At 41.7% G+C, this 14,920-nt stretch overlaps 1 protein-coding gene across 5 annotated transcripts in view; it reads left to right on the forward strand.

The window, feature by feature from the left end:
* The window catches only part of Nfia (nuclear factor I A), a 347,599-nt gene that overhangs the window by 301,605 nt on the left and 31,074 nt on the right, over positions 1–14,920 (forward strand). For 4 of the 5 annotated variants that reach the window (XM_052176800.1, XM_052176801.1, XM_052176803.1 and 1 more), the window contains one exon: positions 10,403–10,494. The exons of the other annotated variant lie outside the window; for it this stretch is intronic. In XM_052176800.1, the coding sequence (XP_052032760.1) occupies positions 10,403–10,494 (92 nt within the window). The remainder of the gene's footprint in view (positions 1–10,402; positions 10,495–14,920) is intronic. 5 annotated transcript variants of the gene reach the window in all.

The raw sequence follows: 14,920 nt of genomic DNA on the forward strand, positions 1-14,920 counted from the left end.
GTGTTTAGCCTATGAATAGAGTGGTATCCAGAGAGAAAAAGCAAGTATTCAGTAGAGTATACTGGGACAACCAAGTAGCCATCTGGAAAAATATTTCTTCCACAAAAATAAATTTCATCTGGGACCAAAACAAGCAAACAAAAAATTTAAAAGAGTTGTCCTGTACATATTTAAAAACCACAGTTTTGTTTATAATATTTGAGAGAGGAAGGCCTCTCTGAAAAAATATATATATAATTCTCCTAGCATTCATCTAAGAAAAAAACAATGTATTCTAACCTAAAAATATAAAAAAGTTATACACAAGGGAAAAAAATACCAGGAGCAAAGAAAAATTAAATGTAAAGAAAATATTTGTAGCATTTGTGAAAAGGAGGCTAAAATAATATAAGCTTTTTAAAGTTAGGAACAGAAAGACCAATAATCAAATAACTACAAGAAGGGACAGAAAGAAAGAAAAAGAAGATATTTGAAAGACTTCTAACTCATGTGATATAGAACCATGTGAATAAAGACTCTAAAGGTTTTAACCTACCAGATTAGCAAAGATCAAAAAGTATCTTAACATGATGTTGACAAGCATATTCATATGGAAAACAGGCTCCTCCCACGGCATAGAAAGACTATAAATGGTTTAGCCTTTTTGCAGAACAGCACTGTATATGTGTGTGTATAAAGTTACATACAGGATTTATGCTATAAGTATTGAACATTTCTGTATAAAATCATACACATATGCATTTACATATGTGTATGTCTTAAATATACATTTAAGATATCTTAAATGTAAGCCACACATGTATATTTGGACATATGCACCAAACTGTGTCTAAAGTATTCATTGAAGCATCCGTTATAATAGGAGGCTGGTAACACAAATATCTTCTGTGTAACTGCTCAGCACAGGGACTCTAAATATAGACAAGCTTATTTAGACTCACAGAATAGCCTTTGAGAGCCACTTATACAGTAAGGAGGGGCCGGAAGGGTGTGGCCTGCACTGCATGCTGCAGCTGGGATAGACAGGACTCAGGAACTGAGTTTCCTGGAAAAAGGAGCTAGGGCTATTGGGAGTGCCTCCACTGATAGAAACAAATGATACTAAATTTTGATTTGCTCGTTTATAAAATATAATTATTTCTTAATGTTTAGAAGTATTTGCCTGATGATCTCCTAGCAGTCTTGCTCACCAACTCCTTCAAAGCCTGGGCATAACCGTAGGATGTGCTATCTTTGATAAAGACTAATACTTCCCCTCCTGAGAGACTTCAGTGTAAGGTTTCACTCACAGCAGGTATTGTTTAGGGACCCCAGGAACATACTATCCTTGATAGTAACTTGTTATCCTTTTTTTCAGAGCATTTTGTTTTGTATACAGTCTATTTTTTAACATTTATATTTGCAAAAAGCAGTCAGAAAGATCACTCCGTGGATAGGGACATTTGCCCTAAAACCTGACAACTTAAGTTTAAGCCATGGTACCCACGTGGCAGAGGGAGAGAATAGTTCCTATAACTTGTTCTCTGAATTCTGCACATGTGCTGAGGCATGCAAGCATGCTTGCACTCATGCGCGCGCACACACACACACAATCAAATACAGATATACACACTAAACAAATGTAATTTTTTTAAAAAAAAAAAGTTAATTGCAAAAGAAAAGGGGAAAAAAGGTTCTTAAAGTCCAGGCACCAGGTAGGTTATTTCCCAAATGCATTAGGTACAGTTATTATAACTTTGAGGTGGAATTGTGAGAGCTCTCCTAAAGAAAATGAAATCGAGCTAACATTTAAACTCTCTCCTGAGCTCCAAAGCCCAGTGCTTTCTATTCTGCCAGAACATATAATATGTTGACAGGTGTGATACTGTGATTTTCCTTTGAACGTTCTAAAACACCCCATAAAAACATGTTTTTATTATTTCAAGAATCATAGCACTGAATTAGATGAAACACACAGGCCGCAGAGCTAGGGGAAAGACACTGAGACGGGAACTGCAGGGATGGGTGGCTCAGCACCAGAGTGCATGCCCCATGCACACAGGCATCTGAGGTCAGCTAAGAGGAGGGAGCACGAAGGGGGGATGGAGTGCGGTGCAAGGCTGGGTCCCTGTGAATAACCACAGCCAGTGCAGGTGTGCATGGCCTGTAGCTTTCTTTTTCTTTTTCTTCTTACTTTTTGAGTTGACCTGTGAGTTTTAAGAATTTCTTATTAAAGATAATATATGGCATTTAGGAAACTTCAAAAGCATAAAATATAAAAAGGAAGGTATGTCCTCCGTAAGAACTGCCACCAGCTCCTTACTTCTCCTCCCATCCTTTCAGAGTGTGTATGTATGCATACATTTCATGTGGAGACAGATATGTAGTATGTAATGGTTTTGATCATACTGAATATAGTATCTATGTGCCACTTCTTTAACTGGAACGTTATACCTTGTTTATAAGCAAGTTAAGGAATGCAGTTTTTAAGCGCAGTCTGTATCCACGTCCTTTCCATCGTTTTCAGCATCCTTATGGAATAGGACCCAGCATATGCCTCTGGCTAGACCCACATTTTGGTCCTCAGGGCTAATCCTCTCTATGGGCTGCCTTTCTGAAAGTGGGATTAGTAAGCAAGCCTTAGGAACGTTCCTCTTGCGACACATTACCAAATGTTTGCAAGATCTATGTCATTTTTACCCTTGCAGATTGTGATGTCTCTTTATAACACTGCCTCTTAAGTGGTTTGAGTATGGTTTTGATTGTTGAGAAACAAACATTCTGGGTATATTAAATTCCCTCTCCCTCAAATTTGAGAATCAGGAAGCCCAAGGTAAATGACAGCACATTTTTTTTTTTTTTTTGTCTTCAAATGTTTGCTCCCAGAGCACAAAGGAATCCAGATTTCCTGTCTTTCTGAAAATCTTCAACACGTTACTCTGGACTGATCCGTCAGAAGGGCAGCCTGTTAGGCAGTCACAGAAGGGTAGAGTTACCAGTTACACAGGTAAATGATGTGTAATAGCCTAGCCCCTTTACATACAGATATTTGGAGAGATTAACTGGATACAAATATCATATTTCTATAAGACACTGAAAAGGGCATGCCGAACACGGCAGCCCTCAATAGGTTAGAGCAGAATTCTTAGTTTGAAGCCGGCATGTGCTCCACATGGAGACCACGTCTCAAAACAATCAAAAATCAAATAGATTCCAACCAGATTTTCTACTTCTTGCTTTTTTTCTCTATCTCCCTCTTCTTTAAAAAAAAAGTTTCATTGAGTATAATATGCATATTAATTTGTATATAGGTGTGTACATGAACATATGATAGCTCTGTAAGATGATTCTATTTCCTACTGCAAGCATATTGTGATGTCATTAATTACTATTTGAAGACACGGATGTCTCTAGAACACCCTACTATCTAGATGAGGCATTACTTTGTAAGTTGTTTCCAGTTTGTTGCTCTTATAGGCAATACTGTAATGAACATCTTGGAGCATAAATCTTTATCAGTACTTCCATTGACTGCTGAAGATACATTCCCATGAGTGGGTTCCCAGAGTTACACAGCCTTCTGAGAGGTTGCAGAAGCTTTTCAAGGGAGAATGAGCCAGTATATCGATCTAGGCTTCTTTTTTTTTTTTTTTTTTTTAGCAACCCCCAGCTGAATCCAGGGTCTGTTCCTTGTGCTGTTTAATAAAACTTTCACCTGTGTCTACTCATACACATGCTTGCCTTAGATCAATAAATATGTCCTATCAATTGGAACAACACACGGCACTGCTACAAAAATAAATGACAGTTACAGAATTTAGATTAGCCATCAGAGATGAACTGAAACCAAACCTGTTCTCCTTTTAAATTATGACCAAAAAAGACAGTTATGGTCAATTTGAGTAGAATAGCCCTGGAAACGCTCGTGAGGACATGCCACATTTTTACACAGATTTTAGTAAGGTCAGGTCATAGCATCTTCAGTTTAAAAGTCTTTCTTTGTATCCATGCTGCACCTGTGCCTCTGACCATCCTGTGAGCCACTGAGGAGGCTCTGTACAACTTGAAATTCCAAAAGCAAAGCCATCTGGCTGATTTGACTCCTTCCGTGCCTTTTGCGAGCTGTTGGCCATTAGACCTATCATGCACACTGCTATTGTACATGTTAGTAATGCTAATATATTAATGTTAGGATTTTTTAGCTTTCCAGGAAGGAAGCTTGTGAATTTGTTGTTCTGCAATAACTTATGAGTGATAGGACTCTAATTTCATGCCCCGAGGTCTGTGTTTCTCTATTGTAACTTGTTTGTGAAGATTTGCAGAGATAATAGAATCAGATAACTGAGTGCACAGAGATGATCCAAACTGTGGGGATTTGGAATGGTTATCCTCTAGATTTCAAAAATACAAGACGAGAACTAACAATGCCCGTTCATTCATATAAGATCACTTATATAAAGTCCCTGCCTTTCAAAGGACTTAAAATATTCTATGCTGTCCCCAGCTATATGATATTAATAAGGCAAATGCATGTCCTGCATACTTGCTCATGCCAATAGATTTATTTGAAAAGAAAAAAAAAAGGGAAGTCTCCGATATCTCCAATAATCTCTAGTGACCTTGGAGGAAACTGCTGTTCAAATCCATAAATGAATTCAATAGTAATGGATTCCTTTAGAAATTAGCTAATCTCTTTTCTAATAGTTTCTGTATTCTATTAAAATGGAGGTTTCCTTAGCTCTCCTCCCCCCACCCACACACTATGAAATAAGACAGGAAGTTAAAAGATTTGGGAGACTATTTAATGAGGTGCTTCAGTTTGCAACTTATCAACATCCTTCATGGGCTGATGTCACTGAGAATCATTTAATAGCATTGCAGTTGTTTGAAGACTTGGCTCCAAGGCTGTATTCCCAAGCTTGCTTTGGTTATCCTTGTCCCGATAACTAGCACATTCTCTGGACTGATAGGAAAAAAAAAATCACAAGGGTATTTTAGGTGAAACTGAAGTTTTGAGGGGGAGGTCCAAAATGAGTTTCTGAAACTGAGGGAATGTGAGAGGCGTGCACTGCTGTGGGGGATAAGAAGGGAAAGGTCCCGAGTGGTGTCTTATTTGACTGTTGTGCTAGTAACCAAAATACATTCTCTTTGTTTATGCTATCACTGATGACTTCCTTTTAAAAGGAAATTGATTCCATGGGCCTCTCCCCTGCATTTTTCAAACATTTGGATTTCAAATCTTTCAAAGTAAGCCTTCTCTTTGCAAAGGGCAACACATCTTCTGCAGTTGTGTCCTCCCTCTGCAGCCTCTGCTGCTTCCTGGGGAGTGGCTTGTCTCCAGAAACTGGCTCACACATCTCAAAGCTGTCTCACCTCCTCTAAAACTGCTTCCTGTTCCCCTAGCAGGGTGTCACTGTCTGTATTTAACAGCCCACAGGTTATCTGTATAACTTTTAAACTCTCATATTCTACCCTTAAGTTCCCTCAGTGGACTCTGACATCTGAGGATAGCAAGTATCTTTGTCACCTTTGTATGCAACAGTGTGCAGAACAGAGCCTGACATATGGCAAGGATGCAGATAATCATCTTTTGGGGAGAGAACATATGTCTACATTAACTCTCCAGTGGACGCCAGAGGTTAGACTTGGTGGATCTAAGCAAATGAAGAAAGTGTTCGCCACTTTCATGGAGTTGATGTCTTTGATGAAACAAGAGACAAATCTGTCTCCACACTTCCCAGAAGAGAGTAGGACTACCTAGAAGGGTTTATGCGAGCATCTGGAAGTAAACTCAGAAGCTCAAGGTTCACCTGGTGTCTTGCATTATTTGTCCCCAGCCACCAGAACATCACCCAGCAAGCAGCTCAGCCCAGAGGAAACCCACCATTCTGCTTCCTGGTAAAGCATAAGCATCCAGACTAATCTTAACAATCAAAGAGGGGCCCAAGGAGCCCAATGGCAGTCACACTTTACAGAGACCCAACAAAGAGACTACTTTCTTCTTCTTCTTCCTGCCTTCCTTATCACATTCCAGTTGCTAAACTACATCTTAAAACTGCCTGCCTAGTTCCAAAGAAGCAGCACACATTCAGTTTGCTAATTTTCCATATTTGGATGATTTCATTCTTGTGAAATATCCATTGACTTTGCTATAGATGTCCTAATAGCAACATCTTCTTCCTAGTCTTTTTCTTTTCTTCTTCCTTATTTTTACTTTACCAACAAGAAGAAAGGGATAACCTCCATCCAAAATTATACCTACCAATTCTTACCAGGATGATCAGCAAGTGTCAGTGTGTCGGGGCTGCTGCAGTCAACACTAATTCATCTGAGATGCTGTGGCTTCCGCATGTTTCCCTCGTTGTTTCTTACTCAGAAAAGGAGGCCCAAACACCAACTGTAACTCTATTTACTGTACCCATTGCTGAGCTAGGAGCTAAGGCCTCTGGGATGTCCGTACCCCTTGCTGAGCTAGGAGCTAAGGCCTCTGGGATATCCGTACCCCTTGCTGAGCTAGGAGCTAAGGCCTCTGGGATGTCCGTACCCCTTGCTGAGCTAGGAGCTAAGGCCTCTGGGATGTCCGTACCCCTTGCTGAGCTAGGAGCTAAGGCCTCTGGGAGGCCTGCAGAGGTGTGAAGAGCAGGGTTGATGGGTGTTTTCTACTTTATGCTCAGCAGTTTCCAACATTCTCAGAGGCTCTGTAAAACTGTGCTGATATTGGAAGGAGGGATAGAGGGGGAGGGGGGCAGGGAGGAAGGGAAGGAGGGAGGGAGTGAGGGAGGGAAGGAGACAAAGAAACAAAGAAAGGTAGAGACAGAGAGACAGAGACAGAGAGACAAAGAGATTTTTAAGCCTCTTTGCCCATTTGCTCTTACAATGGCAACAGGGTACCTGTCCTCCACGAAGGAATATGGGGTTAGCCACGCATATGAAGAACCCAGGAGAATGTCACTCTGGAGGTTTGCATGGGAACAACCATGATTGAATTTTGGTATTTAAAACTATGGTAAAGGCCCAACTAAGATTCATGGATGATATGAAGAAATATCATACCAGATAAAGGAGGAAATATCATCAGATAGTTCAAAAAGAGCTGGAGGCAGCTTCTAAGAAGACACTCTTCCATGATCTTCCAGAGAAAATAGACCATGGAGATGTCAGTAAAATGTCTGAAAACAAAAAGTAAACACTGAATTACAGACACTGCCAAATGAATAGTAATTTGATTTTAAACAAGGACTTTAGTAAATAACTGTCTTTATGGAAACTGCAGAGATTTTATTTTAGCTACAGAATCTTATTTTAAGTTACCTCTGGGTCTGTCCTTCAGAAGTCTCAAGATGTCTATAGCAATCCCTCAAAATCTATTTTTCAGGATTCATAGTTTCCCAAAACTCTTCCAACGGTGTCTGACTATTGGTCTTTTCAATAAGCCAGAAACCATGAAGAAAGCTATGAGTTTTCTATGGCAGCAGCATGACCCAGTTGTGTGTTGTTAACGTCCACTCTGCCCATCTTGCCCTGATGTTCTGTTCATTTTGCAAACTCTTGTTTGAGTGTTTGATAATTGATTTACTGTGACATATACTTATTTGTTTTTAAGCTGAGGTTCTGCTCAGTAATACAAGTCCCTGATTTCTTGGTTTCATTGAGGGAAATAAAATTCATCTTCCGTCATATCTTTTCAGGAACTAACATCCTAGTACAGTTGAGTTTCTGCCTGCTGTAGCTATTATATAGAAAAGGCATCAGACTCTTTCCCTGCGTCCCTCCCTCCCTCCTTCCTGTTTTCCTTCCCATCTTCCATCCTTCCCTTGCTGTTTTCTTTGTCTGTAAATATGCCCAGAAGGCACCTTTCTGTAGAATCCTCTTTCCTAGGTATAGGAGTACAGCTTGGGCATCCATTTACCCCAGGGTAAGTGAGTATGAACACACTACCACCTCTCTCACCACCACTGCCTTTTTGTTTGTTTGTTTAATACACAGAATAAGCTTTGGTGTTTGAGGAGCCCTTTGGAGCATTGAGGGCATTCTGGGTTGTTCTGAAAACTAGGCTGTGATTTGTCTAAACAAAGGGAAATAAACAGTGATTCCTTTCCTGGTAATTCTGGGTAGCTAATTTGTCCTACCTCATTCTTTTTTCTGAGTCACTAAGGCCAGGCTCTATCTCTCTACCCTGGAGCTCGTGTAGGGCACAGAAAGTTTACTTTGTAAATGTCCCAGAAGCACTAATTTAGATGATGGAAGGAGAAAACAAGTTAGAAATAATAATGTCAACATTTAAGCTAAGTCAGATTAGGTAATGGGACATAATAAAAGGCCTTTCTAACAAACACCACTTTGTTGCAAGCAATGTAACAAAGCACACATAGGCACCCTAGTAACATGCATGCTGTGGTCAGTTAGTGTGCTTGTTGGGGATGTCACCGGTGTGACAGAAACATCTTCAGAAATGTTGTTGTGTGCCTATGCTAAGCATCTGTCCAGTGCATACTGTTCCCCCAGGACCATCAGACTAAGGGCTCCTGCTGCAGTAGGAGCATGGGTCCCATAGCTGCAGAGCCCAGACATACCTCCATGTACTTCTGTACCTGTGCAAACCACCTGCCTATTCACAAAAGAAGGGAATACTTTCCCCTGGCCTAATGGGTCCAACAGATCACTTCAGCAATACCATCCTCCTGTCTCTCTCCTCTGTTCTTCTTGTGTCCTAGAAGCAAGTAACTATACTGCCAGGTAACTAGAGTCCGCATTGTCAATACACAGATCTCCTTTGATATTTCCTAGCATTTATTAAAGTAAAGCCATAGGCTAAAAGGTAAAAGAAATGCAAACTTGCCTGGTGTAATGGCTGAATGTAGACTTCACTCTCAACCCAAACTGTGTAGAGGGTAACCTGGAGGAAATGGGAAGATACCCAAGATTAGGCAGTATGACATAGAGCATTAGTGGATGAAGGCACCTACAACAATCCTACCCTGACCTCAGAGGGCCCTGGGGTTCATCTTGTACTCAACAGTTTAACTGGGTCACAGCTATACCGTGTGACCACCACAGACCTGGCTGAAAGGCTCGTCTCTTGCCACCATCCTAACCAACAGGACTTGGGCCACATTGGTAGGAATTACCTCCTTATGCAGGCTTGAATAAGAAGCAGGAGCACCCTCCTGTAACATGAGAACTCAAGGAGAAACTGGTGACCTCAGTAAGGACACAATTGCCCCCGCCAGAAATTCTGAGCTATCTTTGTTTTCGTTAGACAGTGTGCATCTAGAGTTAGTTTTTAAAAAGTCTTTTATAATTTAAATTTTTTAGGCTAGCTCATCAGTTAAAGACAGGTACTGTTGCTCTTACAAAGGATCCCAGTTTTATCCACAGCACCGATGTCAAGCAGTTCACAGCCGCCGGTAGCCCCCATTCCAGGGAAATCTGATACCCTCTTCTGAATTCCTTAGGTGATAGCATTCACATGTACATATTTATACACACACACACACACACACACACACACACACAGAGAGAGAGAGAGAGAGAGAGAGAGAGAGAGAGAATATTAAATGAAAGTCATAAATAACAATCTAGAGATTCTAGAACAGAGAAAGAATGTAAACTAAATTTTTGGAGTTTGTGGTAAAGTGAGTTTGGGGAACACCTACCTTAAACATATATTTGGGCTTGAAGCTCAAGAAAAGCCCCTGATTTTCTTTTCCCTAGCCAAGGAACTCCTAAACACAAAAGGGCAAAGCTCCCATCTCCAGTGAGGAGAGTGAACTAACTCTAAAGTGGTAACCAAGGCCCCAGCATGACAGTTCGGTTTATCTTCTGCAGAAGGGTCCTGGGAAGGGACAAATGGTTTTAAGCGCACCTGAGCTTCGTAAAGTTTCTACACACTCTGCTGGGCCTGCCTATAAAGACTGCTTGCTCTAGCTGGGTTTTCACCCCCTTCCTGGAGAACCCCTTCATTCCTTCCTTAAGACCCCTCTTCCCTCTCTACCTGTGGAGGCCTGGAACTGGTGTGTGACTCTTCCAAGCATAGTCGATGAGAGAGCATGGCTGTAAAATGATCTGTGTTCCTCTACTTCCTACCCCATTCTTCCCCCCTACGCCCGGGAGTCTTTCTCTCTCTCTACCCCAGAATTCATGTTTAACATACAGAGTATACCTTGCAAATGTCCTGCATGTTCTAATGTGAATGACAGAAGGAGAAAACAACTCTGCTAAGCACCAGTTGGATGCCATTTAACCCCCAGTGGTCCCTGGGAGCCAATCCCTGCCCGCCCCTCCCTTTGCTAGCCAGATCCTTTTGCTAGCTCCAGTGTTTGCATTAATCAGCTGCGTAGGCTCGGAGACTGTGTGTTTTGGTGTTGTTTGTGTGTGCAATCTCGTGCTGCTTCCTGAACGCATGTGTCCCTTCCCTTCACAGCCTACTCGACACCCAGCACCTCCCCCGCAAACCGATTCGTCAGTGTTGGACCACGGGATCCAAGCTTTGTAAATATCCCTCAACAGACACAGGTGGGCCGCTCTCATCTTTTCTGTATGTGGTGCAGCTTGTTTTATTCATCAGGTGCAGTTTGATGTGTCTTGGGGCACAGCAAGTCACACATGCCCCAGCTCTCTCCAGTTCCCTTCCCATCCCTCGCAGCCCCATAAGCCATGTTCTCTCTGTGTTCTTAGGAACCATAAACAACATCCCTGGGATCCTCGCTTATGGTATTGGGGTAGGAGAGGAGAGCTTCTGGGCCAGACTGCTTTTGCCATGGCAAATTAAGGTTGCTAGGCTGGGCAGTGTGTGTTCCCTCTTTGTGACAGCCATGGCTCTATAGCTATAAGCAGATGGACTTGCTCCCCCACAGAACCTGTTTTCCATGGTATCGAAGCAGCCACTGGGAGACCAGCCACTCCTCTCATTTTATGGCCCCGGGAAACTGGTAAACTTTCCAAAAGATGGGGCCTGGAGCAGGGACAAAATGTTTCTAAGCTCTTTATTAAGTTCCTAGTGTTAGGTCCAAGCAGGTGACCAATGGGAAACTAGGGTGCTGTAACTGGGTGGTGCTAAGCAGAAAGTCACACTGAAGTGGCTGATTGAAAATAGGATGCAGAACACCGAGAGCTGGCTGAGCACAGGAGAAAGATGCTTTGGGGTTTGTATAGGCTAAGAAGGGCTCTTCTAACACAGGTTTAAAGTGCCTGCTGTGAGTTGAGATGAAGCAACGCTCTGGGCCCCAAGGCCTATGAGCAGAGCTTCATGAGAGAGACTTAGGTCCACGTTTGGCCTACTCTTTGATTTCCTAATCAGAATATGACCATACACTTCCATAATTGATACCAGGAGGTGATTTTGTCTCTGAGGTTCTTGACATGGTTTGAAATTTTCTTCCAGTTGTTCTGTGCATGAGCTTAGCATGTAATGTCAGCTGCCTAGCTTGTATCTACAGCTAAGAGCTTCCCGAGTCTGCTCCTTTCGTCCAGGGCTCTGCTTGACCATGCTTATCTCCAGCCCTGCTTCTGGTTCTCCCTACACTGAAGCAGCACCCCAGAAAGTCCAGCCCTAAGCAGAAAAGGGAGGGCCCAAGAAGAGGACTCACTTTCTTCTTGAATCTCCCACTTCTGCTGTTTCTTCTAAATCTGGCTCGCACATGGTGTCTGAGATTAAAATTCCTCCTCAGTACCCCCCTCCCATCAAATTCTTCCACTTATTTTCCCACACCTTCAAATATTCCAATACTGCCCTGGTGGTTTGAAGTTGTACCATTGCGTGAGAACACCCATCCTGAAAAATGGGTGTTTAGCTGTGTGCTTTGGACTTCCATGTTCAGGCACAGTGGTGAGGAAGCCAGCGGGTCTCCCATATCTCCAGACAGGATGGTTTTGTTTCTTTCAAAGCTTCAGTTTGCTCAGATTGATTCACTGAAAACCCAAAATCTACAGCTTTGAAGTGTCTTGTTTGTATTTTGCATGGTATTTTATACAAACTAATTTACCCCATCTAAACTGTACGTGTTCTGCTTTGTTTATCTGTCTATAATGAAAATGTGGTTTTTCCAGTATTACTTTTTTTTCTTCATACGCACTTTCTTTAACTCAAAGACTAAGTCTTCACGGTGTTGACCACAAAAACTTCAATTCTTAACAATCCAGATTTTGCACGCATCTGGATGAATGATGTCATAAAGATCTAGTATTGGCACCTAGAACTGAATTCTTTTTGTTTTCCATTAAATATTTGGCATTGTGATGACAATAGCTTAAATGTTTCTTACCACAGTGACACCTGTCACATTTGGCTTGAAGAAAGTCATTTCTAATTATTTCATGAGAAACTGTAGGAATGGAATTCTTTTTCTCTGCCTCTATGAACCTATCTAGTCATATCTTGAAGTAAAATTTATCTCCCCCAAATATTTTTATTTTATGATTTATTATCATTTTTAAGAATAAACTGTTCAAAGTAAGTATTAGATATAAATGATAAGTATTAATATACTTTGAATACAGCTCCCTTATGAGAAATCATTAGTTGAAAAGATATTTTCTTATAGATGAGTGTGTATGTGTGGTGTGTGTGTGTGTGTGTGTGTATGACCATGCACATGTGTGTGTGTGTGTACATCTGTGTATGTGTATGTGCATATGTGCACGCATGCTTGTGTGTGGTACTAGGATTAACTCACAGGCGCTAGGTTCTAACACTGATCCCGAGTCCTCTTTTGAGATATGATCTCACTAATTTGCCCATGCTAGCCTTGAACTTACTAAGTGGTTCAAATGGGCCTTGAACTCATGATCTTCCTGTCTCAGTCTCCGAAGTAGATGTGCTTATAAGCCTGTGCCAGTGGACTTGGCTCACGGGAAGTTTTAAATTTTATTCAAACAGCTGCACATTCTTCATTTCCTAACCAAGCTTGTGGTTGTTGTTAGCTTTGCTGTAAGGCATGCAATTGATATTGGTTGAAATTTAGGAAAAATGTTAAAGGTATCAGAAATTTGTTCTCTGCTGCTGATCTAGTAAAGAGTCCCCCATATAGACACTTGATTTGCTCTCTGCCTCTGCATGAGTAAACGTTGGAGTTACCTAGACAGATGTTTGACTTTATAAATGCATCAGAGCCAAGGATGTTAGCCCATGCCTGTGATCCAGCACTTGGGAGGATGAGGCAGGAAGATTGAAAGTTCCAGACCAACCTTGGATGGGAGATGAGATCCTGTCTCAGAATAAAACAGAAGAAATCCTGACTGAAGCCCATAAGCAGATGTGAGATGAAACGGTCCTTCCTTTCCCCAGAACCTACTTCCTGGTAGAATTCTCTCAGCACTCCTTATGCTGCCCAATAGAGGATTGTTCTTCTGTTTGATTGCTTATTGCCACATACCTTCTAATTCTGAGATTTTCCTGATGAGTTTGAAGTTGCATAATTGCTTTGAAATCATTTATCTTAAAATACAATTTACACACACAGCAGAACAGTGGCCATTGTTAAAAATGAAGGACATCCCAATACTTGCCACATATGGATGAATCTAGATCACGTTATGTTAAGTTACATAAGCCCATCACAAAAGAGGAAACCTGCTTTTAAGCAGTGACTTTATCTTATTCAGTCATGATGCTTGTTAATTGTGGGAAATGCAGATGAGAAAAATATTAATATTCACCAGGAGTCTCAGTGTTAACGTTTCTATATAAACCCACCCTGGCTGTTGCTACACATTCGAGTATATTGCCAACACAGGGTCAGATTACATCCATTGTGTAGTAACCTGCCGCCTCTTCTGTGCAACAATGTATTATGGCCCCTTCTTTCCATGTAAATTGAAAACATTGAATATTGGCTTTTATTACACCTATTCATCATCTGCAGTGATTGGTAGGGAAAGATATCATGGGTAATTGAAAGCTGTTCTCCCTCCCACTCCCACCCCTCCTTCACTGCCAGTCTGTTGTTTTCTCCAGAGAATTGTCCTGTTGTTGAGGGATAGATGTATCCTCTTACACCCCTAGGAACCCATTTCCATCCACACTCCCTCCATCATGTCCTGGCTTCTGGTTCTGGATCTGCCTTCTTCTGCCTGGCTCTTCTGCTTGCTTCCTCTGCTCCCATCCATGTCTACACCGTAGCTGCTCTTCCTAAGAGATGTGCCCAGTTCCCTGTGGACTCTGAAAAGTCCACCTGTTCTGATAAACTCTCACTACACCCTGACACTCTTCTCCAGCAGTGCACCATGTGTGATGTGACCTCATGAAAAAGTCCTTGAGTGTTTATTCTCTTTGTACACTGTTGATGTGCCCTACTCAGCCCTGAATGATACAGACCCTGCCACACTTCAGACAGAAACCTGGGGGCTATTGTAGCTGCATCCCCTGATATAATCTGATCTCTGAAAACAAGAACCTTTATGAACAGGCATTTACTTAGAGCAAAAGAGGTCACATTTCACAACAGGGTCAATAAATATGAATACCTGTTCTCACACAAGAGGACAGAGAAGAAAGCTCATTTTGATTCAGGTTCTAGTTGAATCCAAACATTCAAATAAAATGTTTGACCTACAGAACTTTGATGAGGACACAATCTTTACAATGAAAAGTGAATTCTAACACTATTGAAAGCAAGCATTTGCTCTCCACCATCAGACCTATCACCATTCCGCATCAATGGAGCTGTGGCATCTGAAATGTTATTCCCTAGGAGACTGACTGAGCTCAGTATGATCCCGATTTGATTTGCTGTAACTTCTGCTAAATAAATCTTAGCTACCTCACCTTACATACCACCTACAGTGTGGCCACCTCAGCTCCAGTTCACAGCATATGACTGAGCCTCACACTTACCCTGAAAGGTCTCCCTGGGGCAAACCGAGGAAGTGGCACCCATTGCTTTATCTGTTGCTCACAGCACCCACTCCGACACCTTGGATAGGTATCCAGAGAGAAAGTGGA

This window comes from Apodemus sylvaticus, chromosome 3, assembly GCF_947179515.1.
Source record: "Apodemus sylvaticus chromosome 3, mApoSyl1.1, whole genome shotgun sequence".
NCBI classification, from domain to species: Eukaryota; Metazoa; Chordata; class Mammalia; order Rodentia; family Muridae; genus Apodemus; species Apodemus sylvaticus.